The sequence below is a fragment of the Myiozetetes cayanensis genome, unplaced genomic scaffold (assembly GCF_022539395.1).
Source record: "Myiozetetes cayanensis isolate MyiCay16 unplaced genomic scaffold, myiCay2020 scf2-11, whole genome shotgun sequence".
Lineage (NCBI taxonomy): Eukaryota > Metazoa > Chordata > Aves > Passeriformes > Tyrannidae > Myiozetetes > Myiozetetes cayanensis.
The window spans coordinates 65,947,626-65,974,955 of record NW_026087411.1 but is presented as its reverse complement, the minus strand read 5'-3'; the positions used below and the strand labels follow the sequence as shown (position 1 = coordinate 65,974,955).

Below are 27,330 nucleotides of genomic sequence, written 5' to 3'. Positions count from 1 at the left end.
ATTATTTGAGTTATTATATTTCACTTGTTTTCTCAATAATCTCTTTGTAGTTAGTACTCATTTACAACAGAGATATTTCTTCGAAATGCAAAGGCAACAGACATATTTCTTGCAAATGCAAATGTTAATCCTTAGTTAACTGAACATTTGGCCTCTTTATTATAACAGTTTGTGTTTCTTTCATCTGTCTTCTTTCTTTCCATGTGGAATTCTCACTGATGGGTCAGTGCATATAGTAAACAGCTGCCTGCATTTTATTTAGTGCATCTGATCACATACCTTTATGGGCAGATGTTGTTACTGGTTTATGCTTCTTCTGCATTGACTTGCAAAAATTCCAGCTATTCCAAAAACTTTCCTCTTGACTTATAACAGTGTTAACTGTAGTCAGACTCTGTCTCTGAGTTATGAGACATTAACTTGCAAATATTCATTTACTTGTTCTTTACCAGCCATGTAATGCATCCTAAAGCCTGGTTCCACATATTCTAGCATTTCCTTTACCTTGCCTATAACTTTGTATATGAAACTTGTGCATACTTAGATGTAGCTAAAGGATAAGACTGGAACTACTGATTTCCTTAAGCAAGTCATAAGAAATATTCAGCCACATGCCCTTTGTATAAAATGTAACTTTTAAAGGCTTAACACTAAGGATTAAGGACTCAGTGAAAATACAGTACTGATCATTTGAAACTTCCGATTTGTTATAATTTATTATTAGAAACAGAAAAGGAACTTTAATCTCACCAGTCTCTAAAAACCTATTAATATCCATAGAAGAGGAAACTTTTTTACCTACAAGTAAAAAAAACCTTACTTAGTCACTTTGGAAAGTGGAAGTTGCCAAAATAAACATCGCATATAATTGGTGCATAATTTCATGTTATTTATAAAAACACGACAAAATGAGGTATGCTTCCAATACAACTACATAGATTTTATGTCACAGTGTAGAGTTTTTTCAAAAGAAAGGAATTTTATTGTTTTTATTTGTTTTCAAGATCTATATCTCATAATTACTACCAGTAATGAGAAGTACTTAGAAGTCTTACTGAGAAAGCTCAGCCTACTCTAATACTGCAGAACTGACTGGGATTGTTTGCAAATATCCTTTTTCTTTGGCACTTAGATACAATAGAGATAAATGTATAGTACAAAATGTTTCTTGCTTCAAGTTTAGTGACATATCATTGACACAGCACTAGACTTTCACAGTTGTCTGCATAGGAATATTTCCTGGCAAGTAGAATCAAGCATAGGATTCTTGAATTAACATCATGTCTAGAAATCAGCCTTTAATGGACTATGCAAAGATGGTAAACAGGACCTAACAATCCCAAAGCTACTGGGAGACAAAGATGCTCTGTTACTATCTCTGTATGCCCCAAGGTTACCTGTTGCCATGCCAAGATGGTTACTTCAGCCACCTGGACTTCAGCTTCACTTTGAGAAAACCAGAATCCGTGAGGTTTGGGTGGCCCTTTAAAGCTCAGCATTAATCCTGAAGGTGACTGCTTGTAATTTCATGGCTAATAAATTTTTGGCAGCAATGCTATATCTATAGAAAGGATCCAAAATCCAAAATGTGTAAGAGAAGCCAGGAGAACTTAAGTCCACTGTCACAGCAGTGGATACCTATAAATGGACCACCTACCCTTCCTATCTTTGCAGCCTCAAGACTTGGATAGGTTATGGTTTTTGTGCAGAGGAAAGTTTTGCAATTGTCAGTAGCTTGGTCAAGCAAAGAGAGACTATACCGTGCAGGAAACAAACACCAATATTTTAGATGAATTTCTTATCCTTGCTGGTGTTTTTCATGGAGCAGTTAATGGTTTAGATTCCAACTGGAATATCTTTTCTCTGAAGGCCATTCAGTCAGACACTGTTAGAGGAAAGAGACATTTTTCATTACTTTTTATTTTAAACTGTTTTAATAGTGCTGCTTCCAAACCAACATACAACAGACAGCTAAATCCTCTGCCAGGCATGTACAATAGCTAAGGAAGGAAAGAAGAAACTTGGATATTCTTGCCATTATTCAAAAGAGTAGGGTAACCTCTCCTCACTCAGAGAGGACCTACACTGACATAATGGCAATTGCCCTGTTTGGAGAACTTGGCAACATTCAATTAAAATCCCATCATTTGCATTAAGAGTATTAAATATTGGTTAGCACTGCTAGAGTTCAAGGTCAATAGAACCATTGTTTTTAACCCAGTCATTCTGATTTACCGAGTTTCTTTTAAGGAAGTTTAAACAATGAAAAAAAAAAACCAGTGGTTATTTCATTGTTTAATTTCAATTACCTTTTAAAAATTCTTCTACTTATTGGAACCCTGTATAGCTTAATATTAAATATTAAAATTAAAGAATGAGAAGAAAAATACCCATTATTTTGATGTGTGGTATGTTATAAAACCAAACAAACATAAAAATTAAAAACACATCAACAGTGAAATGGAATTTGGATGGAAGCCAACGGTCACATTAATTCATGAGAAACAAACTAACTCAATTTTCAAGTTCATTAGGTTTGTCCTCTAGAGGGTGTCAGCTGAGCTGCATGGTGGGAAGGACAAATCCTGTTTTTCTTCATCAAGTCACAATATTGTAATGTACCTCTTGATGTTCCCTGAAAGTTGAATTTTCCCTGATGCAAATGACCATGTTGGAATACTTCTGGTGGAAAACTGAGATGCTGGATTGTCTGCATAGAGGAGGGCTATGACAGTGCCTTAAACCTCCTCCCTGGACTTGTCAGGGCTATCCTCACAGTAATTTCTTTTTCAGAAAGTGTTTTAGTTAATAATCTATGTTGTATATATTCAATGCACCTCTGCTACTTGTGCTATGGTAGAATAAAAGAAAAAAATAGATAAATAAAATAAATTAAAACAGAGTCCTGAAATGGGAAATACATCTACTTTCTAAATATTTTTAGTTCAGATCAGAGGCAATTTTTTCACTTAGCTTCTTTTTCCAATATTTTAATATATTAAATATCATGTCAAATACAATTCTGACACAAAAAATCAAGGGGATTTGAATTTTTTGATGTTGATGACAAATATTTTTAAACATTCCAAAACTGAATTTACCTGTAAATTAACTGTGTTTTTGTTTTTGTTTTTGTTTTTTTTCAAATAATCCAGCAAGGCTGCCCCTATCCCACCCAGCCAAGATAGTCAGCTGCATAGGTTGGATGCAAGACAATTTTTCATAAAAGCCAGCATAGTAGGCATGACCCAGCTTATTGAGATGCCATTTCCAGAATTTTTCACCAGGTTTAATTCTCTCCTTTGTTCCATTTTCCCCTTTCTTAATCAAAAAACAAGAGAGCAAAAATGTCATTCATCTGTTGACAGTGCAAATATTTGGTCCCAGACTGCAGTGAAAGGGTCCTTCCACAGGGAAAGAAAACCTCTAGATTAGGTATTCAGGCTTTCTTCTGAGAGACCAGAGGCCAGGGGTCCTTCTGCCAAGGACAATCCCATAGTGACATCTTTCCTACATAAAGGAGGGGTCTCAAATCTTTCTACTTCCAGTGCCCTCTACTCACTGGAATGTCACTGACAATTTGTTTGAGAAAGTCTTTCTAGCCTGAGCGTTAAGGACCCTCCTCAGAGACTCGTATAGACAGAGATACCAGGGAGTGTATTAGCTAGTATATTTGGCATGTTTTGGAAATACCTATCTGTAAGAAAGTCAGGCTGTAGATATCTCACGTGAAAATGCTAATGGCAAGTAGCTATGAAGTTCATTTATAGGAATTTAAAAATAAAAGTAGTTACAATTTTTAGACATCTCCAAAGGAATGGATTGCAGAGGATCTGAGTGTGGTAGGTTTGAACATAGGCTGTTAAAGGGACAGATAACTACCTAATTCAGCTGAGGTCACTTCTTCTGTTCAGCCTGAAGAAGAGGAGACTGAGGGAGACCTCTTCTCAGTCTCTACAACTTCCTCGTGATGGGAAGAGGAGGGATAGACACTGAACTCTTCTTTGTGGTGAGCAGTGACAGGACCTGAGGAATGGCCTGAAGTCGTGTGAGGGGAGGTTTAGGCTGGATATTAGAAGCACATACCTCAACCAGAGGTTGACTGGAACAGGCTCCTCAGGGAAGTGGTCACAGGATCAAGTCTTGACTCTTGGGGATGCTCCTGTGCAGGGCTAAGAGTTGGACTCGATGATTCTTGTCAGTCCCTCCCAACTTGGCATATTGAGTCATTCTGTGAATTGGTCATAGCCATCTTGGTGATCTTGTGCTTATTATCATTAAATCTCTTTTGCAAATAGCACTTAGTGATTTTTAAAATCTTGCAGTTCTTGTCCCACAAAAATTTTGTTTAAAAATACAAGCACTTTCCTGCAGTCATTTTGGAGATAAGTTGGAACTGATAGTATTAAACTGTAATTTGAATAAGAGAAATGAAAACTGTTTTGAAAGCATGGGACTGAAAGTCAGTTGGAACCTACTTTGAGGGAGTGCATGAATCACTAAAAGATAACATGAAAATACTTGCCCAGATGTTCAATTACTCTAGGCAAATATCAGAATAAAAACAAGTGAGAATTCATTTGATTGCCTCCCTCAGTATATTTTATCAAGAACACTTTTGGAAAACATGGATTTAAGACTCTTCATATAGAGGAGGAAATCGAGTCCAAATGTGTTGGCTGACAATATCTGGAATGGTACACCAAGAAAGGAACTGGTCTTCACTTGCCCTGATTCCATATGAGTCTGCATCTTGTCACTGTCTCGAAACCACATATCTGAGCTAGGACACAGCTGTTTAAGTTCTCTCTCAACACTGAGTTATTTAACACAGAGAAAGATACCTTGGGATTGGAATAGGGGATTTCCAGAATTCCCTTTCAACCTCAACTATTGTGTGATTCCTTGATAATGCTACTTCCAGTAGTGTTTGGGAGGTATAGGTGTCCACAGATGCCAGACTATAGAAGACCCAAGTGAGATCTGAGGGTTCTCTTAGGACAAACTACTGTAGGTAGTCCTGAGCTCAGCCAGCAGGTCTTAGGAAACTCTGTTTCTGAGAACCTAAATCTCCTTATGTTTATACAGGATATAGGCTGTTAGGAGCTCCTTATGCAGCTGTAAGGAGCTCTGCAGGTAAGGGACAAGATTCCTGAAAAGATAGGTTTTATGCCTTAGTTAACTCAGTTCATGTTTTATGCTTATTGATTCAAGGTTGTTGCTGTCACACTTATTCTGGACTTTTTAATTTACTTTGGTTTTCTTTCGAGAACTTAAAAGATCTCAGTTCACCTTACAAGGTTTAATGGGTTGTGTTATAAAAGTAAACATACATCTGCAAAGAGAGTAGTACAGGCAGAACAGGTGACACTCCTAAAGATTCATTTCAGATAAGGAAAAGAACCCAAAACAGCAAATCCACAGGAGTCACTCTGGATTTCAATCTTCAGAGTTAAAGACTGAGAGGGGAAAAAAAAAAAAGTTTCACATATTAAAACCACTGGGAAAGTTTCTTGCTAAAACGTTTATTCTTAAAGTCTTGCAGATTAACATAACATTCTACACACTTCCTACAGAATACCATACACTGTTTGTTAAGGAGAGCTTACATACACAAAAATACTGCATTACTGACTTTGGCTAACCAGAAAATAGGAAAGAAGATCTCGCTGTCATTTTGACTCCCTGACAAAAATTGTCTCTGAAGATATACCTCAAGGATGGATAAAACCATTAATCTGCAGTCACTTCTGCAAGCATTCTCTCATACACATCTTTTAGAAATACAATACAAAGAAACTAACAGTACATAAAACCACGATTGATCTCAAGTTTGGTATTAAATCTCTTTGCAATCACTCAGCCCTTAACGCTGAGGGTGGTAGAAAAATTATGATTACCTTCATTAATTGGAAAAAGAAACAAATTATGTCAGCATCTATCCAAAAGACAGCAAGAATTTACCAGCATCAACCAAGGCAATGTTTTCAAGAGAAAAATACATTACCTATGTGAATTTTTCAGTTTTAAAATTTTTTTTTTACATCTCTCCAGAGATTTTCAGGTATTTTCTCCACTAGATTTTCAGGCATTTGATTTCCTGCAGTTTTAGGGTACTTTTCTGATTACCTATGTAGATGAAATGCTTGTTGCCACACTGCCAGACAGAATTTTCATGATTTCATAGAAAAGCAAGGAAGTTTTATTTGGAGAATGAAAAAAAAAAGAATAAATGAGTATTTTCCTAAAGATATATTTAAATATCCCTATGTTTAAAAGTTAGAGATATTTATCAGTGTTTTCTGTTAGATGGAGCCATTTTGAAGTCTCAGAGGATAAGCACAAAACTTTGTACTACACATTACTCTAAAGATTTCACTTCTTTCAACACCAAAATTTTTTATATCATCTCTATTATCCAGAGCAGCAAGAAAAAGGAACTTCAGGAGTCTAAAGTCCGATGTATATAGTGTTTTCCCATCAGTTGCTTTGGATTTTTCGCTTGGGTTTTTGTTTTGGTTTTAAATCAGAATGGTTTTCTTCTTTTTACACATCAGTTTCTTTAGGTAAATTCCCACTACTCAGTGGGGAAGCTCTGTTTTCACATCATTACTAGTGATAAGAAAAATCATATCTATGTGACCCCTAATATCATAACTTGTTCAAATCCTTCCTCTACCTCAAATACATTGAAATGCAGATACTACTGTTCTTACGCAGATGCAGAATTCTTTGACTTTCATTTGTCTAAGAAGCTGCATGTGGGCAGCAGATTCTTAGACATAAAGAATGGTTCAATCTGCAAAGGATCATTAAGGATCATCTAGTTTCAACTCCTCTGCCTTGGGCAAGGACATCTTCCACTAGACCACGTTGCTCAGAGCCCCATGCAACCTGGCCTTGGACACTTACAGGGATGGGACAGCATCTCAGGGTGACCTGTTCCACTGTTTCACCGCTCTCATAATAAAAAATGCCTACCTTATATACAAAGTAAATTGACCCTCTCTCAAGTTAAAGTCATTGCCCCTTGACTTGTCACTACAGGACTTGGCTGAAAGTCTTTCTTCATCTTTCTTATAAGTCCCCTTTATGTACTAAAAATCTGCAAATATTTTCTTGTTGTTCTTGAGGAAATATTTCATTTTAAAAGGCAATGTCATTATTTACACATATGAGCATTCATAAAATCATTAACCAGGAATAATAAAAACATGATGATGATGACGGTGATAGTGATGATGATGGGAGGTAGATGAGGGTAGATGACATTAGAGTCTGTGAATATATCTGTAGGTTAATGAAAGATGATTCATAATAACACAATTCTAAGTGAGGCAGTAAGAAAGGTCTCTGTAGAGATGCTGTGTCTAGTCCTATGTCATTAATAAGAAATTAGGAAACAGAAAACTAAATTATTTTCTGAATTATACCAGAATAATTTGCAGCTTAATTCTGCAGAGTTGTTTTGGCTATACAAGACTGATCTGTGCCCTCCAGGACTGAAACATGACAGATCTCGAGATTCAGTGTGAGATTATAATGTTTAGAAATGCCCCAATCATACCTCCAAATTCAAAACAGAATGTGATCTGGAAAGTACCAAGGTCTTTGAAGTTTTAACTGCATTTTTAATACATGGCAAAGTAGTATATGCATTCCATTATTTGAAAATAAATGTTAATACAAGTATGAAAGAAATGGAAAGTAAATTTTAGTGTCAGAATTATTTAATCTCATTAATCCAACACAAATATTTTGAAAATGACATAATCTCCAGAGTTTCTCATCAGGAATTTCATTCCCATGAGACCTTTTTTATTCTCTCTGGGTCTAACCCTTACTCATTCTTGTTTACTTATGTTATTTCCGATTTGTAAACAGTGCATTTCCAAGTGCCTTGTTTATAATAATTGAGTTTTCTGTTTCCTGAAAGGCTAGTCAAGCATTCAACAGGATGTTCAGGGAAGTGGTGGAATCATTGTCCCTGGAAGTGTTAAAAAAAAGTGTAGACATGGCACTTAGGGGCATGGTTTAGTGATGGAACTGGCAGTGTTAGGTTAGTGGTTGGACTTGAGGATCTTAGAGGTCTTTTCCAGCCTTAATGGTTCTATGGTTCTATGATTCTATGAAAAGTATTACAAGAGAATCTTATAAGAGTCCTTACAAAGAAAAAATTAAGAGCTTCTTTTTTTTTGGTGGAAGATAATTGTAATGGCCCCTTTTATAAATACTGTAGAACCATCATTGAACCATATTTTGTTTGGGTTGGAAGGGATCTTTAGAGATCATCCAGTTCCAAAACCCCTGCCATTGGCAGGGACAAATTCCACAAGACCAGGTTGTTCAGAGAAGCATCCAGCCTGGCCTTGGACTTTTCCTGGAATGGGGCATCCACAACAACTTCTCTGGGCAATCTGTTTCCATGTCTTGCCACCAGTATGTATCAGTGTATATATATTATATACTATGTATGCTATGTATACTAACACTTGTAATGCTTCCAAAGTTTGAGACTGTAAATCTCTATAGCACACTATGCATAAACATAAATTCTAAACATTTTAATGCTAACTGAACTCAAGGAACTATTTAACTTCATTTTACAGGCAGAGAAGGTGACTTTTCCAAGGGCAAATCAGACATGCTAAAAGCAAGCAATAAACCCGTCTCTTAGAGTACCCTTTACTGAGTACCATCATAATAATCCACCCATCATTTCAGTATACCATTAACATTCATTATGCCATGCACATGTTGGTTCAGATCGTAGTGGGATGTACTGCTAATTCCTGCACAAATGTTCTGTTCACTTAATCTGTTGATAAGAGACACAGCAAAGACCTTTCTGATGTTTTCAAAACATGTAGCAGGTGGAACAGGTGGTGTTGAAGGTGTTCAGGGCGAAGGAAAGGACTAGCTCAGGTTCACTGGAGCTAAGGAGGTACTCAGCCTCCTTTGGATAGCTGTATTAAACAGAGTAGAAAACTGGTAAGCTTGCTTATTTAATGCCAGTGTTTTGGGAAGCACGCTGACCACCAGGAACCAGACCATTACTGAGCATATCTAGTATCTCTTCACCAAGGAACCCATATCAACACAGATTCTCTGCATCATGCAAGGCTTGTACAATACTGTACCTTCCCCAAGGCATGGTTGGGTTTCTGTCCACTACCCCAGCTCCCCCAAGGATCTTGTCTTTGGCCAGTATTTAAGCTCAGAAGCTCTGACAATAGCATGACCACTTTGTGGTTGAAGATAGATCTTTGACAGTAAACACTGTAACTTCTCTGACACAGATGTTCAAATTCATTTTCCTCCAGAGCAGATTCCAGAATCTGTAACCAGCAAGAACTTGTGGTTTTGCTTAGAGCACAGTATTCTGTGACTCTGTACATGCAAAAAACTGAACTTTTATCTAGTGTTTACTTAGCAAATAAGGACCTAATCAAGAGCCCATTGAAATCAGTGGGAAGGACTCTATTGCCTCTGGATCAGGCATTGAATTGCTTTGATGTTGTCTGTAATTACGTATAGTGTACCTATTAAATATCTTTTAAAATATTGTCCAAATATATAATAAATTTAAAAAAATCATAATCTTTTTACTTCTGTCCCAAAATTTAATGTATCTATTACTGGGAAGCACCATTTATCAGTGACAATGGAGACCAGTGATGGTAAACACTTGTTTCCTAACCTTAGGAAACTCTTGCTGAAATTATTGTAACTCAGAGACTAGAAAGTGCAGGAAACTCTCTCCATTCAGGAAACAGCCTCACGCTCTTATCATTCAGTGCCTCACTCTGTCATCTCACCACAGAGCATATGGTACAAATGGGAATATGCAAAGGGGCAGGACCGTGGTCTTGTTTCCAGGCTAATTGAGGGCCTGAGCAACTCCCAAGTGAAGGCACTGTCTGTCCCTGAGGTTTTGAGTAGACTGTGGCTAATCAATCTCAAGAAAAAAAAAATCGAGGCAGTTCAGCAGATTTTATTGCTGCAAAAGTCAGGAAATCTTGCTGCACTCGAGTCTCATTCTCAGATACTCTCTCCCTCCTCTCTCCTACTCCATCCTCCTTCCCTTTCCCTCAGTCACAGTTATACCATCCCACCCATATTCTCTCTCTGATCACACTTGTGGACTGATTTAATTCACTGAAATGTCAGAAAGCTCTTAATTGTTTTCTTTTACTCTTGTTTTTTTGTTATTTCAGTGAATTAAACTGACACAGAAGTGTGTGACAAGTGCTGAAGCTGGCACAATGTTAGCAGTGGGAGTGTGTGGCCAGGAATAGGGTGGACAGAGAGACACAGAAGGGAAAACCAATCTGTTTTCAGCAGTGGTGAGCTGTCTGTGAATGAACTTAGGGAGTTGTACCCAGCTGGTGGTAGAGCCTTTAGGCCTCAGTTTTGCATAAAGAGAATAGTTCCTTGACTTTAGTGTTTTGCTTCTGTTAACACCTATTAGCAGTTGTTTGCAGATAGGCTAGGTATACAAGCAGAAGTGCTGCTAATAGAGCAGCTTGGAGTATCTGCAGAAACTCTCAAAACCGCTTCTTAAAGGGTGAACATATTCTCCAAGCTCAGCTCTATTCTTGCATCATTCATAGAGAAAGACGAGATGTTTGTATAGCTGCCCACTAAAAAACTTGGCAGGATTCCTTACTATTCTTTTCCTGTATGCTGCCCACCAAAGCACAGTGCAAATACATGAATGGTGAAGTGGCTGTTCAGTCTGCAAGCTTGTTGGAGCATGTACTTATATGAATACAAACATTTTCTCCCAGTTTGGTAAAGAAAAAAAGAATACATACTGAAAAGTGGCATTTCAATATCAAGACAAGTAGCCCGAGATAACTGTTTAACATCAACTCGAGAGAGAGGTAAGCATGGAAAATTTTTACTTACATTTAGCTGCATAAGGTTAGACTATATAGTTTACCTTGACTACCTGCAGAGTGTAGAGTCTCCTTTTGTTTGTAGAGGATAGAGTGGATAACTGTGAAGGGGTTAGTATAATACATAGTTTATATGTTTTGAAGTTTGTTCTTTGGGAGGAAGTACACAACAGTCCACTTTATACAATGGGTTTTCATTTAAAGATTATAGGAATAGGCAATGAGCAAAATACCCAAATGTAGAGCCAGACATGTTTGGCTTTATCAGTTGGAGACAGAGCAGGAAATACATTATTAAACATCACCATCTACTGGATGCCAGTAATTGTTCCTTACAAAGGAAACCGTAAGCTTTTATGCCTCATTAACTTGTCAGACAAGCCTCTCTTTTGCAAATCTGACATTGCATGTGAAGTCATTGGCAAGCTAAGTTTTGTGGACCTTTTCAGTACCAAGTTGGGAAAAGATTTTCAGCATTACAAAAACAAACTCGTAAAGTTCAGGTTGCTATAATGCAGGCTATGAAATTGCTGATAAGGCAGAATGGGAACTGGCAAAAAGAAGGTGAGTGTAGTCAGGCATGAGGGCAATAGCATCTTCTGGATAATCGGTTTGTTTCCTTGTGGTATTTTTGTATAGATAAACACATACACATGTGTTGCACAGAGCTCCATGGTTGTCCCCCTGGGTAGTTCATGCTGACTGCAGTTCCATGATTTTGAGCATCGACATTTTACTCTCTTGGCTGCACAGATAAAGTTCAACCATATCTGCATGATTTACACCATCAAGACTGGGAGTGGGTTTCACAGAGCTTGCTGCTGAAGTCAAAAGGCACCAGTGCAGATTGCACTCCCCTGCTTTAACTGCTAAACAGGACTAGCTGGGCAACAAAGGATGCTCCTTCCCTTCCCCACTGAGAGCAGAAGTTCCCAGCCCCACAGTTAAGAATCCTTGCCTGATACCCTCCCTCTGTTTTTACATCTCTCTCCACCTCTTTTTCTGCAAGTGTGAGAGAAGCCACAGCACTGAGTGGTAGCAGTGGGTAAAACAAGTACCCTCCTCTGTGGTAGAAGAGTAATCCAATGGAAAAGTGGTAAAATTTGAGGGCCCTCATCTTTCTTTCCCTTTGCTTTCTCTATGGTTTCATTTGGTCTCATTCACAAAACTGGTGACTTGAGACACCAGAACTAAAGAAATTCTTTAGAGAAATTACTTGGAAAAAGTTGCTGAGGTATAAGCACACTGAGAAGGGCTCAGAAAGAAGCTGCAATAAGAATGTAAAACCAAAGAATTTTTCCTTATTAATGAGTGATGATCTGAAGCCATTTATTATATCAAGAATGATTGAATTACTACTGGAAACAGTAAATCTAAATGATGGAGTATGTTTCAATGTTTCGACCCTCTAAGATAAGTAGATACTTATCTAAAGAAATTTGTATGACAAAAATATCTATTCCTGTTTATACCCTTTCAGAAGATGTTGCCTGTGACAGTGCAAGCAGATTTAAGCTAATGCACTATTTTTTTTATTATTATTATTTTCAAGACCAAAATACTGTCAAAAAGTAAACACTGAGATGTGGAAAGGATCAAAATACGTGGGAAAGCTGTCTTGTTCAAATTGGTGGTGATTAAAACTGTTTCTTGCAATGTTGCAGAAAAACAGAAATGGAGCTTCAGAAATGTTCATGCTACATCAAAGCAGAAAGAATGACAAACACTGACAATAACAAGAAATTGCTTTATAATTTCCTTGTAGAGTACTGGTATGTACCATACTGTGCTGTTACTGTACTATCAGCGTATTTGGAAAGAAATAGGTGTTAGAATCTATCAAATAGTCCTGACATCAACACCGTATCAGAGCTAGTGTGTAGTTCATTTGTCTGGGGAGGATATGAGGTGAAACAGTTTCCAACACTTAAGTAAATATCATGCAGTTACACAGGAGCAGATCAATAACAAATTGTATTTCTACTGCTGCATTTATCTTCCAAACATTTCAAGGTTCAAAACAGAGAACCCCTTAAGTAGATTATTGTTACTGGCAAGTCACACTGATACAAATAAGTTAAAAAAGTTTTGTTTCAATGTGCTGTGTTGGCAATGTAACAAGAAAAAGCAGAATGAAATGGTGCAATACCTGAGTGCTGATATAGAAGGTATTTCATATGTATATTTTAGAAAAAATAATTCTGCTGTTCTACAGAGCAGATGCATGTGTTATTTACTCCAGGTTGTGTAACAGAATCTGTTCAATTTTGATGGGATGACACCATTACAAAATGCACCTGAAACTAAGCAAGACTTTCTAGGCTCTCAGTGCAGACAAGGAAGAGAAATAAATTTGTTGAGAAAATGGCTTGTTCAACTGGGTAATGTGTCTGGTATGAATTATCCCTGGGATACACCTTTTCTTCTCCACTGACTATAAAGGGAGACTAAGATGAACAGATTAGACACAGAAAACTTACTGTGAGGCGGAGTTAGGCAAGAGGTATCACATGCTTCAGGGACAAATCATTGAACCATAGATTAGTTTGGGTTGGAGGGGACCTTTAGTGCTCACCTAGTCCAACCCACCTGCAATGTGCAGGGACATCTTCAACTAGATCAGGTTGCTCAGAACCCTGCCCCATCCAGCTGGACTTTGTTTCCAGGGATGGGGCATCTGGCCCCTGGGCTGGACCCCTCACTCAGTTAATCTCTGTGTTGATGATGGCTAGACTTCATTAGTGCCACTGAGGGTATTCTGGCATCATAGCAAAGGAGAATTCTGCTCTTAAGGAACAAAAAGGTACATTTAGCTCCATAATACCAAAAAGAAAGTAGCACATTGAATTTTGGTCACAAAAGATTCAACAAAGAGGTTTTATTATCCCATGGAAACACAGGTCCTTGTTGATCAAATTCTGAAGTGCTCAGGCCAGCAAAGAGTCACAGAAAAGTTAGAGGGTCAAATGCTGTTTTACCATAACCTCAAACAAGGCCATTGGAACCAGAAGATGAGCTGCCACAGTGAGTTACACTAAGAATTGATGCACTGGTACGGGCAGGTACAGACAAAGTCATATACAGCATCACTTAATGAAGTAAGACAGAGACATGGGAACAGTGAAGACACGTTTGAATAAAGTAACCAACAAGGAAAGAAATATATTTTATACAGTGGAGGGAAGACGTGTAAGGAAAACAGCAGAAAGTTTAGGCTAAATACCATCTTTGACTCTGGGACCCTCTCACATATTTTCCTCATTTCTGAAGTCCATCATTTACTACTTACGAAGAGGTTTTGGACTTCTGGCAGATATGAGCACACCTGGGGTTTTGCTAATACGGATGTGAGAGACGACAGCTGACAGCTGGTCTAGAAATACATCTGTGCAGGAGTGGAAGTGGTCGTATTCTGCTGCTTTGTAGTTCTGGTGGGATCAATGACTTGAGGTGCAACAGAAGACTGCAGGAGAGTAGAAGACAGTACAGCTCTTCACAAGTTTTGTGTCTGTGACAGACCAACACTACTTGATGGCTAGAAGAATGCCTCTCAATTCAACCTATACAGTATTTCAGGGCTGCTTGCTGCCACAAGCCATACTAAATTTCTCAGTCCTTATCTGGAGGAGCACAATACTCAAAATTTTGCTTGAATGAGAACATATTAGACCAGTGGATGTTGCAGTGATCAGACTAATTTTCTTAACTGTTGACAATTTTGCTCTCCGAAAAAAGCAGGGACCATCTTTCTGTAATTGTCTCCTGCCATCTCTCAGCCAGCATGTTGAAACGCAGCAAAGACGCATCTGCCATATGAATGTGACTTGTTTGTACAGACTGAAGATGGTTTGTTAAATCACCCACAAAATTATACTAGGAATTAAGGGAATACTACCAGTGGCTGACAGAGCCCAGAGTCACAACTGGTTTCCCCCGTCTTGGCCTTGCGGTTGTCAGGAGGCTGCTGCGAAGAGCTAACACCCGTCAGTCAGCTCTCTCCCTCCTCCGGAGGGGAGGTTGAGGACAGCATCCACGGCTGCCTTCTACCCTGAAAGGATGAAGGGAGCCTCGAGGCCCCCCCTTGCCCTCGTCGCGGCGGAGCTCCCTGAAACAAGCCGGAGCCACTGCCGACAGGAGTTAATCATTAAGTCTCCCCCCAGCAGATCCGCTCCTGGCCGGCTCCCCTCAACCTCCCAGGCCTTCAGCCGTGCCCTGTCCCCTTCTGGCCTGACTGAGCACCGCCGTGGGAGGGGAGGCGAGAGGCAGCGACGGACGCAACTCCCCGCTACCTCCCGACAGCCACCTCCGGGAACCCTTCCAAGGCGGAGCCCCCTCCGCGGGCGCGGCCGTCTCTGCCCGCAGGGGAGCGATGCAGCCTCCCTGGAAGGCGCCGTAGGGCACACCTGTCCCCCGTCGCCGCCCCCGCATCACCTCTCCTCCCCTTCACGTTGGCGTTCGGCTGACACCGTGTCGCGCCGAGGCGACAGAGCCCCGGCTAATGCCGCAGCCGGCGCCCCCCGCGCCCTGAGGCCACCGCCTCCACCGCGCCCTCTGCCCCGTCCCCTCCCGCCGCCCATGGGGCAGAGCGGGGCCCGGTGAGGAGCATGGCCAAGGGGCCGGAGCAGGAGGACGCTTTCCTGCACCTCCCGGCCGAGCAGGCTGTGCCCGCCGGCGGACAGGAGGAGTGCTACGGTGGGCTGCTGGGGCGCGGTTTGCTGCCCTGCGCCCAGGACGGGGCTGCCGGGGCCGGCGCTGCCCGCCGGCATCAAGGCAGGTAAGAGGCGGGTGCGGGCAGCGTCCCCTGCTCAGCCCACGGGCAGGGCGGGTGCGGCAGCCGGGCCGAGGAGCGCGGGGTCTGGCGGGGGGCGCTGGGGGAACGACCCCCCGGCCGGCGGCGGGCAGGGCGGCGGGCGCGACGGGGTGGCTTGTGGCCGGACCGTAACGATGCCTTCGGGTTTCTCTCCTCCTTGTCGCCCCTGGCGCTCAGAAACACAGCTCAGCAGCGAAGCCCTCTCCTCGGAAGAAGAGGATGCGGATCCTCGCGACGGCGCGCTGACAGCCGCCGACCAGAGCCCGTCTGCGAAGAAGAGCATCACGCAGATCATGAAGGACAAGAAGAAGCAGACGCAGCTCACCCTGCAATGGTAGGGCCCCGGCAGCCAACCCCCGACGCCTGCCCCGGCCCCCTGGGCCGGCGGTGGTCCTGGCTCCGGCCGCTCGGCGGGGACCCCGCGGCTTCAGCATCGAGCCATCAGACTCAAAGAGACCTTTCTCTAACAGCTGAGCCGGCAAGGAGGGTGACATCTCACAGTTATTTTAGAAATATTTGTCATTTGTGGGGTGTTTGGTTAGTTGGTTTGGGGGGTTGTTTTGGTTTGGTTTTTTTTCGGATCAGCCTTCTCTACAAATAAGTACATCCAATCCCAAATTTCTGATTTTTGAAATTAGCAGAGGTTTGTCAGTTAACAGAAGTCTCTGTCAGATTCTCCCAGCACATGACTGTCAATGAAATGTACCAACAAAATGTAGAAATGAAACACTACTCATGGATTCCATATATGAATGGCTGCTTTAATTATCCTTTAAGGTTATGACAGTTAGACTTTCACTGTCTCATAATGTATTTCTTTTACATTTTATTCTACCACCCATGGCTTTGCTTCATTTTATCTGGGGAAAAAAGTTAACCAAATAAGAGGTCAAATTCTGCAGACATTAATTGATAAACGTTTCTATTAAAGTGCACTTGAAATTAGGGAAGAGTGCTGTTGAATTAAATGGGAACTTAATTAGCAAATGCAGACTGTAAATAGAGATTTTTTTTTTTCCTTCCAACTGAAAAATTAGACTAATCCCAATTATTCAGTTTCTTAGTCTAGGTTACATCTGACTTCTGAGCCTAAATATTTAAATCTGGTGAATCAGTGCAAAATTATCCAGTATGCAGTGTTTATTACACAGTATTTTCTTACAGATTTGTGTAATTTGAGAAATAAATTTTTTTGCACATCATCCCAGGAGTAGCAACTAATGTAAAATGATAAAGAAAGAAGCCAACAGAACAGCAATGAAATACCCAAGGGTTCCGTTCAAGTGAAGACAGCCAAGTTTATACTTATGTTTTTTAAATTTTACTTTAATGACTGTTGCTTGGCACTTTCATTCTGTAAATTATTGGGAAGGAAAATACATCTCCTTCAAAAAAGCCTGGTTTTTGATTTTTCAGTGTGGTTTGGTCAAGAAGCAGTTTTCAGGTCCAGAGTGGAAATTAGAAAGCAAAAGGAGGAAGAAAGACATTAGCTCTAGCGTTAAGGATACAGTGGGACAGAAAATGCAAGTCCAGGTCCCTGCTCTTAAGTCCTTTCAGTGGACAGACTTAAAACCAGGTCTTTCATAGTCTAGTTAGTGCTCTTATTCTCAGACTAAGGCTGACTCCTAGGTGATGATAATTTAATGATTTATATAAACCAAAGAAAAGTCCAGACACTGAAAGACACTCATGAAGAAAAGGAACCTGGCTCTAGGTTTTTCATTTTCTGCAACTAACCTAAGCACCAAGTGTGGGGTCAGTCTGTAGTTCTGTCAGGTTCAGCATGAAAATTATCTGTGCTGTGATGGAATTCCTCAGTAAAATTAAAAAAAAAAAAAACAACAAAAAAAAGAGAGCAGTACAAAAAAGTGGAAAATACCATCAGGAGAAACAGCATGTTGCTTCTTACTCTGGCGGTTTCTTTCTCTACACAGGCTGGAAGAAAACTACATTGTCTGTGAAGGAGTTTGTTTACCAAGATGCATCCTTTATGCACATTATTTGGACTTCTGTAGAAAAGAGAAGCTGGAACCTGCTTGTGCTGCAACTTTTGGGAAGGTAACAAGTAAATGCCTTCATAAATTGTTAGATTAATTGTTTGACAGAATCACAATTTAGTGCACCTATGTCAAAATTCCTCTGAAATTCATGTTTTCTACTGCTAATGTACATGGAATCAGACTAACTTCAACTACACTGTCTCAATCATAACAACACCTTTTGGAGACTGAAACTGAAATTCCCTTTTATTTATTGTTATTCCTTAAAAACAAACAAAACAAAACAAAACAACCCCCTCTCCCCCCCCCCCCCCAAAAAAAAAAAAAAAAAAAGGCTTCCTCTCTCTGAGTGCCCTTTTTTTTTCCTTTTTGTTGATGACAATAATAGGTCCTTTCCACAAAAACAGATCGGACATGGGAGACACTTATAATTATATTGAAGGCAAAGAAAAGTGAGATGCAACACTAGAAACAATACTGGAAGGGGAATAAAAATTAATAACACAAAGAGCTCCTGAATGAAAAATTGTTGATTCAACAATTTCTGCCCTTCCCTATGATTAATCTTGAAATAATTTAATGAAAGGGTTATGTGAACTCTCCAAATTAAATCCTGAGTATTTAGTGAAACAGGAAACCAAAAATGCTTCAAGGATCATCTTTTTTTTAAACACTACTGATCTAGTAATGGTTCATACTTAGTAAATTGCATTAATTTAATTGAATAATAATAATGAATTTAAAATCCAGTTTATAAAATGTTTACTTCCTATATTTTCCTCTTGAATTGGATATATTGAGAAATTGTATGTCTAATTTTCGTTACACAGTTTCAGTATAAATGAGCTTTTCATTTAAATATTGTTTTGACAGTGATCTGTTAGATGTATCTTTTGGATCTACTTCTAGTACTGAATTAGTTTTTCAGATCACACTTTTCAATTAAAAATCAACGTATTTCTAGTCGTTTCTGTTTGAAGACAGAATAGCTAGAGGGCAGAATTTCCCCTGGTTTTGTTTAGATCTCTGCAGCAAAAGATAAAGTTGCATTTTCGGAACTTGAACAAAACAGGATCCTGGTGGAGAAGTCTAGATTTTAAAATGTAAAAGTGAGAACAGAAAGGGGAAAAGGTGGCAAGACTGCAGATACACAGCAAGATGGATGAGTGTGGAAGAGACCCTACAGCGTGAAACATGCTTAATCATTTATGTTGTGCCGTATGTGTCACAAGTATTTATTCATGAACACCCTTAGACCATATATTTACACTACAATTTTTCTATGAACAGATTGCTAAGAAAGTATACCAGTGTTAAAAATTAATACAGTTATTTTCTTCTCTTTAGACCATTCGCCAGAAATTCCCTCTCCTTACCACAAGGCGGCTTGGAACAAGGGGCCATTCAAAGTAAGGAACAATTACCTGTGTATCCACTTATAGAACACATTTTAGGAATGATATGTATTTCCATGTCTTCTTAATAAATCTTAATTGGTGCAAATACTAATTACTCCAATGATACTCTGCGAGTGATAAATTTCGTGTACATTAAACTGACACAAACTCGAGAGATTGAATCTAAAAACATTGCTGCAGGCATAATTTCTGAAATTAGACTGACTAAGTTTCTAAATCTTGTAGTCTTATTTATAGATCCTTACATTGTATTGAAAATATATGTTAAAATGTTAGATATAAAAAGCATTATATAATACATATATCCTTTTTACAGTTGCTCATCTTTTTATAAATAGTGATATTATTTCCATTTTGCAAGCCTAAAAACTTCCATTGTGTTCTGTATGTAACAATATGGATTCACTTAAATACACTACAAAAAAGTGTTGTTTTAAATTGAGAAGAAGGTACATGCCTGCTCTTTGTTGTGGGTATCTTACAAAACTCTGAAAAGCACACAACCTATAATGCAGTCATTTCATAAATCCAATTCATTTGTATATTTGATCTGTGAAACATTAGTTTGTAGGAATAGATCACAGATCATTCTATATCACCTATGGTAAAATGTTTGTTAGTTCTGGTTCTGGCATGATGCTTTTGTCCATAATAATGTTAGTGTAAAACTGTTGTGAACAGTGGTAACAAACGTATTCCCTCACATCCATTTTACTAATGAATAAGATAGAAACCCAAAATAAAAGTAGTGATAGAGGAAACTCAAACATTGTCTTAGAAATATAAGAAATAGCTACTTGATTCCACCTTAGTTTTGCTGTAGAATGGATGTGAGATGTCATGCGTGGATTTTAGGTTTTGTTCCTTTTGTTCTTGCATAGTTTCAATCACAGAGTTACAAATTTGTAATCTATTTATCTCTTTTAGGAGATAGTACACAGTCTGCACTGTATAGAGGAAAACTGGAACTAAAGTTAATTTCTCTTTTTTAGATGACATATACGTGCTGAATAGAGAAGTTTTGAGAAGAGCAACTATTAGAAAAGTTATTTATTGGGGAAAACAGGAATTTTATGTATTGTCTGCTGTGGTGAACTTAAGCTATGGATGCAGGCATAAGATGATGTAGGCATAGCTTTACAGATAGACATTTGCTGCTAATCTGCACAGGACTATTTGATAACCTACTAATTCATCAATGGGAGCCCCTGGTGGTCTAGTGGTAAAGGCGCGGCGCTATCACCGCCAAGACCCGGGTTCGATTCCCGGTCAGGGCCACTCCCGGGCAGGTGGAGCTCGTTAGCCTTAAAGGCAAAACCATCTACGTCCTAAGGACCTTGCTGTCACTGTCCAAGCTCGCTTGGCCCCGGCAGATGAACCTTAGGATTAAAGGGTGGGCTCAGTTCCGCGCACACTGTGTCTCACCTAAAAAATCCAATGCGCAGGCTGGAAGGTGGAAAGACCTTCCCCGGATCTTCACTCGTGAAGACTGGCCATTAATTCATCAATGTCTTGGTGAATTCTCACTCAGGTTCATAATCCAACACCTTTGGAGAACCACTTATAAGCTATGGTGAATGAGATAATACAGGAAAAAACCTCCCGCATTCTCATTATATATTTATTCTGACATACCTAATGGATTGATAAACAAGATCCAACCAGGATCTGAACTTCCGAAACATATTATGTGTCTGCATAATTTAAGCAAGTAATTCAACTTATGTTAAGCAAATGAGTATGTTTCAAAGGGATATCTAGCTACAAAAATTAATTTTGTTGGGATAGGTGTCACCGTATTCCACTTTTCTCTAAGACCTTTAAAAATGTTAGTATAGAAATAACTAATGCCCAACAGTTCTTTGGCAGATTCCATATCCCTACTTACCTTGTTGGTATTATGTGTCAGATCATATGGATTAACTGTTCTTGAACAATTTCCTCAAAGGGGTGAGGCATCAGCAGGTTTTGTTTGAACATCTGGCACTTGTTTCTCCTTATTTTTTTTCATCAGTTTTCATCGGAGACTTTTCCTCTGCAATTCTCATTTCCGCTAAGATACATTTACACTGATCTTGCTGTTCTAAAAAGATCCTCACAAAAGGCACAAATGACAATATCTCCATATCCCCCTCAGAGCCACAGACTTACTGAGGAGCAAATTAATTTCTGATTTCACCAGGTAGCAGTTTGTCACATCATTTACAGAAGTATTTCCATCAAATTGATAATCAAGTTAAAGGACTGATCATCAGTTTTGGGAAATTACTATTAGCCTGTTTTTTATGTCACATGCACTCTAAATGTTATAAGCTGTTTCTGGGTTACTGAGACTGGTAAGAGAGTTCTTACTAGCAGTTAAATCATATTTTTTAAAGCATGGTAGCATAGTGACATTGTATTATTTCTATCGCTGCTATCATTATTACCATGTAATCCTAGTAAGAGCAGTATCAGTATGAACTATTCCTAACAGTGATGTTTTATTTGACAGTATTGCCTAGGAACTCTGATCATTGTCCAGGACTCTACTGAGTCAGATGCTGCAAAAGCATGAAAGGAAAGAGACAATTCTCCTCCAGTTGTATCATTGTTCTTACATTGCAAAGAAAAGTTAATTCCCCAGGAAAAAGGTACCTTACTGGAATATGCATTAATACACAGTAACCTATTGATAGAGCCTGGTTGTGATCAGGAGAAAGCAAAGAAAATCAGTTCCCTTTTCCATCATCTTGAAAGTGACAGAAATTGTTTTTCTCCCACACTGAAACAAGGTCAAGCTCTTTCTAAAATTCTCATGAGCATGAATTGGACTTGAGAAAGAGCTCCTGCTCTAATGTGTGAAATACAGTTGCTGTTCTAAGGTGTGAGGTACACAAATGTTCATTCCTCCTGTGATCCCAGGCAGCATTTGTCATCTTCAGTACTGGACAAAAGACAGACTTAAAACTGGGTCTAATGATTCCTAGAATTCAAGTCAGAGCCTCTTTTTCTCTGTGTTTATATCCAACAAGCTTATAAGTGGTGTCAATACTAAAACACTCATTTAAATATTCAGCCAAAAAGTACAACACATTGAACACAATTTTGTTAACAAAGTTCATTCATCTCTCATGCCTGTGCCAGTCACTCTATATTGCTCAATGTGAAGGAAATTTTCTATATTCCTGCTCAACGGAAGAAGGCCCCGCACCATAAATACTGCAAACTACTCTCTTAGATGAGTGTTTCATGAGCAACAGTTTTCTGTCCTGCAGGTCCTGAATCCACTTTTTTGCATAGGTAATGTTGAACATACTGTGATCACTGATAGAATTCAGTTAAAACCTTCACAGTACATGAATTACCTGAAGCAGCTATTTGGGAAAACGTACAAACTGCTCAATCCATAAACACAGAAGACTGTTTGAGCTCAAGTTACAATTTAATTTCTTTGTAGACTTTGATCAATGATGAATCTAAGCTTTTATCCATCATGTCTGAAAACTATTATCTTATTTATTAGGAGTGATTTAGTGGGTTAATAAAACTGATATGGCAGCTGGCCCTGTGATAACAAGTTATTGCAAGTCCCTGAACAGCTTAAGCCTATCATTTCCTTATCAGCTATCATTTGTGTCAGTGTATGCTAAAATCAGGACTACAAGTAGCATAGGAACATATGTTACAACAAACCACTGAAATTAAAAGAGAAAAGCAGTTCAAATTGGTTTATAAAATGTTTGTTTCAAAAAATGATAGTAAGTTCCTTCTGGTGACTGGTTACATTTTATTAATTATACAGTAGAATTATAAATAATAAAATACATATATACACTATATGCACATAAAAATATACTCATAAAGAGACAGAAGGCATTTGAAGATGTAGGTTAAAGATATTATCAGTGTGTCTGGGACTGGTATACTACTCTCAACAGAGAGTCCAAAATATAAGCTATTCAGTTAATGACTTTGGCTTGTAAGAGAATAATAATCTTCATATCCTGTTACTCTATGAAGTGTGCCAGACAGAGCATGAACAGTAAGATTATATTATTTTTAATTGCTTTAATTTCATGACTGGAAAACTGTATTTTGTAGTATTAAAAATTCAACTATGGAAGTCACTGAAGAAAGTCAGAGTGACAACTGTTATGCCTTTAATACACATAGAATATGTACAGAAAATATCTATACTTAACAAAATGTTTCAATGATAAATTCTGATATTTTGGGGCAGTCCAGCAGGAATAAGTGTATTGCCTACCACTGGAAACCTGAGAATCTAAATCACACAATAGTTCCTGTTTCTAACCCAAATATATTAATATTGAATTAGATGTTGAATAACCTAGATATTGAATCCTAACTTTGAAAGGAAATAATGATTTTCCTTGCCTCTGGACCACTCCAACTTTAGCAAGAGGGAATGCCAAATTTGTAGTGAAAGTGTAAAGTTTTATTTTTAGAATTTAAAAAATGGCATGCTATTGAAACTGGGAGATTTAAGCTATTAGAAGGAGATGTAGGCAACTACTTGCTTACACTGCCAATTAAAAATATACAGATAACATTGTTAAAGAAGTGGTCACAGCTCTATTTTGTTTTTCATCCTGTTCAATGGACAACCTTTGCAGTGTAAAGACAAAGTAAATGCTGTTATTTCAAAGAACCCATACACATATATTTTCAATACCTCTTGTGTCACATCTAAAATTACTTAATTTTCATGAAAGAAGAAAAAATGCATTTGTGTCAGAACTCTGTCAAATATTAGGAATTTCCATGTCCAAGTCTTTAGGCCAAGTCTATACGTTTAATGCTCCTAAACCAAAAATGGTGGATGAAAATCTTCATGACTTTAGCTCACAACATAGGTGACACAACATGTGAGCCAGTGGACAACTATATAGCACTGTACCATTTAATGAAAGGTTCCATTGCCATCCTAAAACACACTGAGGTATCAGTTTGCTTTGATCAGTCTGACTTTAATGGAGAAAAAGGGAACTGTTACGAGTAGATGGTCCTATGTCTGAGCTTTTATATTAACAGGTATTTAAAAATAGTCTGTTCATCACATCATCATCCCTCAGAAAAATGTACTTAGATGGCAAGAAAACTAAAAGTGAAGAAAGAGGGGAGAAACTTTTGGTTTTCCTGGGGGTTGACAGGTGCCACAGTGATATAGCAGTGTTATGTAGACACATCAGTTTCAGGAAAACACTAAAAGTAATTATATTTAACAGCAACCACTTTTTGTCATGTTTTTGACTGTAAAATCCTGAACCTCAAACAACAGACTGTCCAGAAACAGAATATTTCAGCTGAGATTTTCAAAGCTACCTAGGCTAGGCAAATATATCATCCTAATGAATATTTTCTTGGATATAGTTTACATTTAATGCCTTTAATCAGATTTTTAAATATAAAGGACTTGATACCTGTGATAGTCCAATGCAAGAACAAACAAAATACTGTGATTTTATATTTTTTTAATAGGCATCACCAGGAACAGCAGAAATGAGATAAACACTTTTGTTAATGTGTTCTATGAATTATTTGCTGGGGCTTTGTGTCTTAAGAATGCATTTCTTCAAGCTTTTGAGAAGTTTCAGTGAAATCAGTGCAATGTGTTGCAGTGTACTTCTGACTTAATCTTGGTTTACACACAATGTACTCGAACTGCAAGTGTTGCTTTGAAGCAACTCGGTCAAACCAGCTGCCATAGCATTTTCAACCTAATTTTAGTAAAAAACAAATGAACCTGAGTATACTATCCATAACATTCTTAGACAAATTTGGTTTAACACAATCAGTTTTTAAATCTATTGAGTGGAATTTATAAGACAGGGGCTATCACCTTTGATAGATGAAGTCAAGCAAACTTTGCTATGACTGGTTAGGAAAGAGCTGCCCCCAGCTTGCTCCCCTGCCCTTCTCCTGAAGGTCACTTATTTTGTAGCAGAATCAGTGGAAAGCAGTAAGTATCCACTGCACAGCCAGTTTTCCCAGCACCAACATCCCCTCTTTAGCATCTTTGCTGTCTTCGATTAAGGTGCTGGGCACAGCACTGCAAAGCCTGAGCAATAGGCATATTTCCTTCTGCAAGCTCTGTTTGGGTGCAGTAACCTCCAGGAGAGCAGCAAGGGAGACAAATGTGGATAAGAACTGCTCAGGTGGCTAAATAATTCGGAGTTAACCTACAACCTGACAGAAGAGTGAATGAATGACGTTAGCATTTTTAGTCTAGGAGGCTGAACACTAAGTTATAAGGTACACTGGCAAGCTATTTCCAACTGAGAAGTACTGTCTAAACAGAGGGACTGTCTAAATAAAACAGTGGTAAGGTAGATAAAATAAACCTGGTAGATGAAACTTAGCACCCTTTCAATAAATGAAGTCAAATGAAGCAGTATGCATATTAGGGAAAACAGATGTAACACGTTTCTCTATTTTCTGTTCCAGTTACATTTTTTATAAGAGAGAAAGTATTTTAAATTTAAAGAAGGTCCTGTTCTTGAATTTTTGATAAAATCATGGCAATAGTGTTTTCCATGAGACCAGATTTTGTTCCATGTGAGCGGAAGGAAATGTTAGGCACAGTTTGGAAAAGTTTTCTTAAAGCATTTGAAATCAATTTGACAGCTTGCTTTACTTGACATGTCACTCATAAATGTTCCTCTTTTTTTTTTTTTTTTTTTTTATTATTATTATTTTTTATTTTTTCTCACAGGTACCACTATTATGGAATTGGCATTAAAGAAAGCAGTGCATACTACCATTCTGTGTATTCTGGAAAAGGCTTAACCAGGTACAATAACATAACTTTTGAGACTTAGTCAGTGAAGGTCTAACTTTAGTCTTCCCTTAGAAGGTATTTATAGGACTCTAATTTTTGCTTCTACGAGAACTAGTATTGCTGCTTATCTCAGTGTTTGTTTAAAGATGTTGTTTTAGATATTTTGCTAGTGTCTTCCAGTCCGTCCCCACCACACTCAGTGTAGAGCTGCAGCAACTTGTAACAGAAGGGCATTTGCTCAAGTTTGTATAAGGCAGAAAAATCCCATTTCCAGGACACTTGTCTCGTTTTGTTTGCTTGTGTGTCACCCTATGAGTTCTCTCCCGAGGACAGCTTTCCATTATGAAACGTCTAGAGAATGGTGTGAAGCTGGCACCTGTGGGGCAGGAGGGAGGGGTCTGTGTAGATTAATATTTACAGGTCCTTTGACTGGCTAATATCAGTTTAAACCTAACCCAGGAAGCTCTAATTATATTTATTTAAGGGACAGCTAGTAGGATCAATATGTTACGATAGCTGCCTGTTGGTTTGCCAAAGATTAATAGTTCGTAAAACAAATGTCTCTGTTCACATATGGCTTGAATGATGGCTTTCATTGTCTATGGCCGTATACCTGTATAAGTGGGACTCTAAGAAAGGAAAGGAATAAATGAGTTTATAATCACACATAGAAAATTCAGCTGGTGGCAGATTTAGGTTATACCCAAAGAGACCTTTTCCAAACAATAGGACAATTGAAAAACTGAGGGTAATGTTTCCAATGATACTTAAAAGGAGGGCTCTCTCCACTTCAGGACTTAGGGTGTAATAGATTGAAATATGCTATTTCCTTGTCCAGTATTTATCCAGAGCTGTGGAGGTGTTGCTGGTACTCAGTGTATTATTCTTTCGTAATACAGAATTATTTCAAAAAAACTGTTTATCTAATTGACTAAAAGACAGTTAATTTCATTCAAGGGAATATAATAACTCTTTTTCCTCAGCTTTATGTCAGGCAGTGCCTGTTCATGTAAAGCTCTGTCCTTGCACAATCTAGCAGCAATGAATGAAAAGAAAGTAGAGGTCATGCAAAACTCCCTACAGCTGGATTTCTGACAGCATACACACACATAAAGATGGCAGAGATACTCTCTAAGATTTTCAGGAATACTCATGAGATTTCACTACTTAGGAACATTATCTTTCTGTGTTAGGACCTGTGCTGTCCTGTATGAGATATTGAATTTTCAGGGTCCAGCAGTCAAATTGCCTCCCTAGCTGATTGAGAACAGAAGCTTAAATGCTCATTTTGTACAGTCTGGACCATCACTGTGGTTGGATTGTGAAGAGAATAAGGCAGTAGCCTGGGCTTAAGAACAAGCTTCTGGATTAGGGAAACAGTCAGGCAGTGCAGAGATTCAGAATTGAATCTCCCAAT

The 27,330-nt window shown here is 38.6% G+C and overlaps 1 protein-coding gene across 1 annotated transcript in view; it reads left to right on the top strand.

Moving 5' to 3' along the window:
* Nucleotides 1–15,505: 15,505 nt before the first annotated feature.
* The window catches only part of RFX6 (regulatory factor X6), a 33,851-nt gene continuing 22,026 nt past the window's right edge, over nucleotides 15,506–27,330 (top strand). The window contains 6 exon segments of the mRNA XM_050316883.1: nucleotides 15,506–15,645; nucleotides 15,647–15,675; nucleotides 15,889–16,045; nucleotides 17,646–17,769; nucleotides 19,059–19,120; nucleotides 25,848–25,925. Of these exon segments, the coding sequence (XP_050172840.1) occupies nucleotides 15,506–15,645; nucleotides 15,647–15,675; nucleotides 15,889–16,045; nucleotides 17,646–17,769; nucleotides 19,059–19,120; nucleotides 25,848–25,925 (590 nt within the window).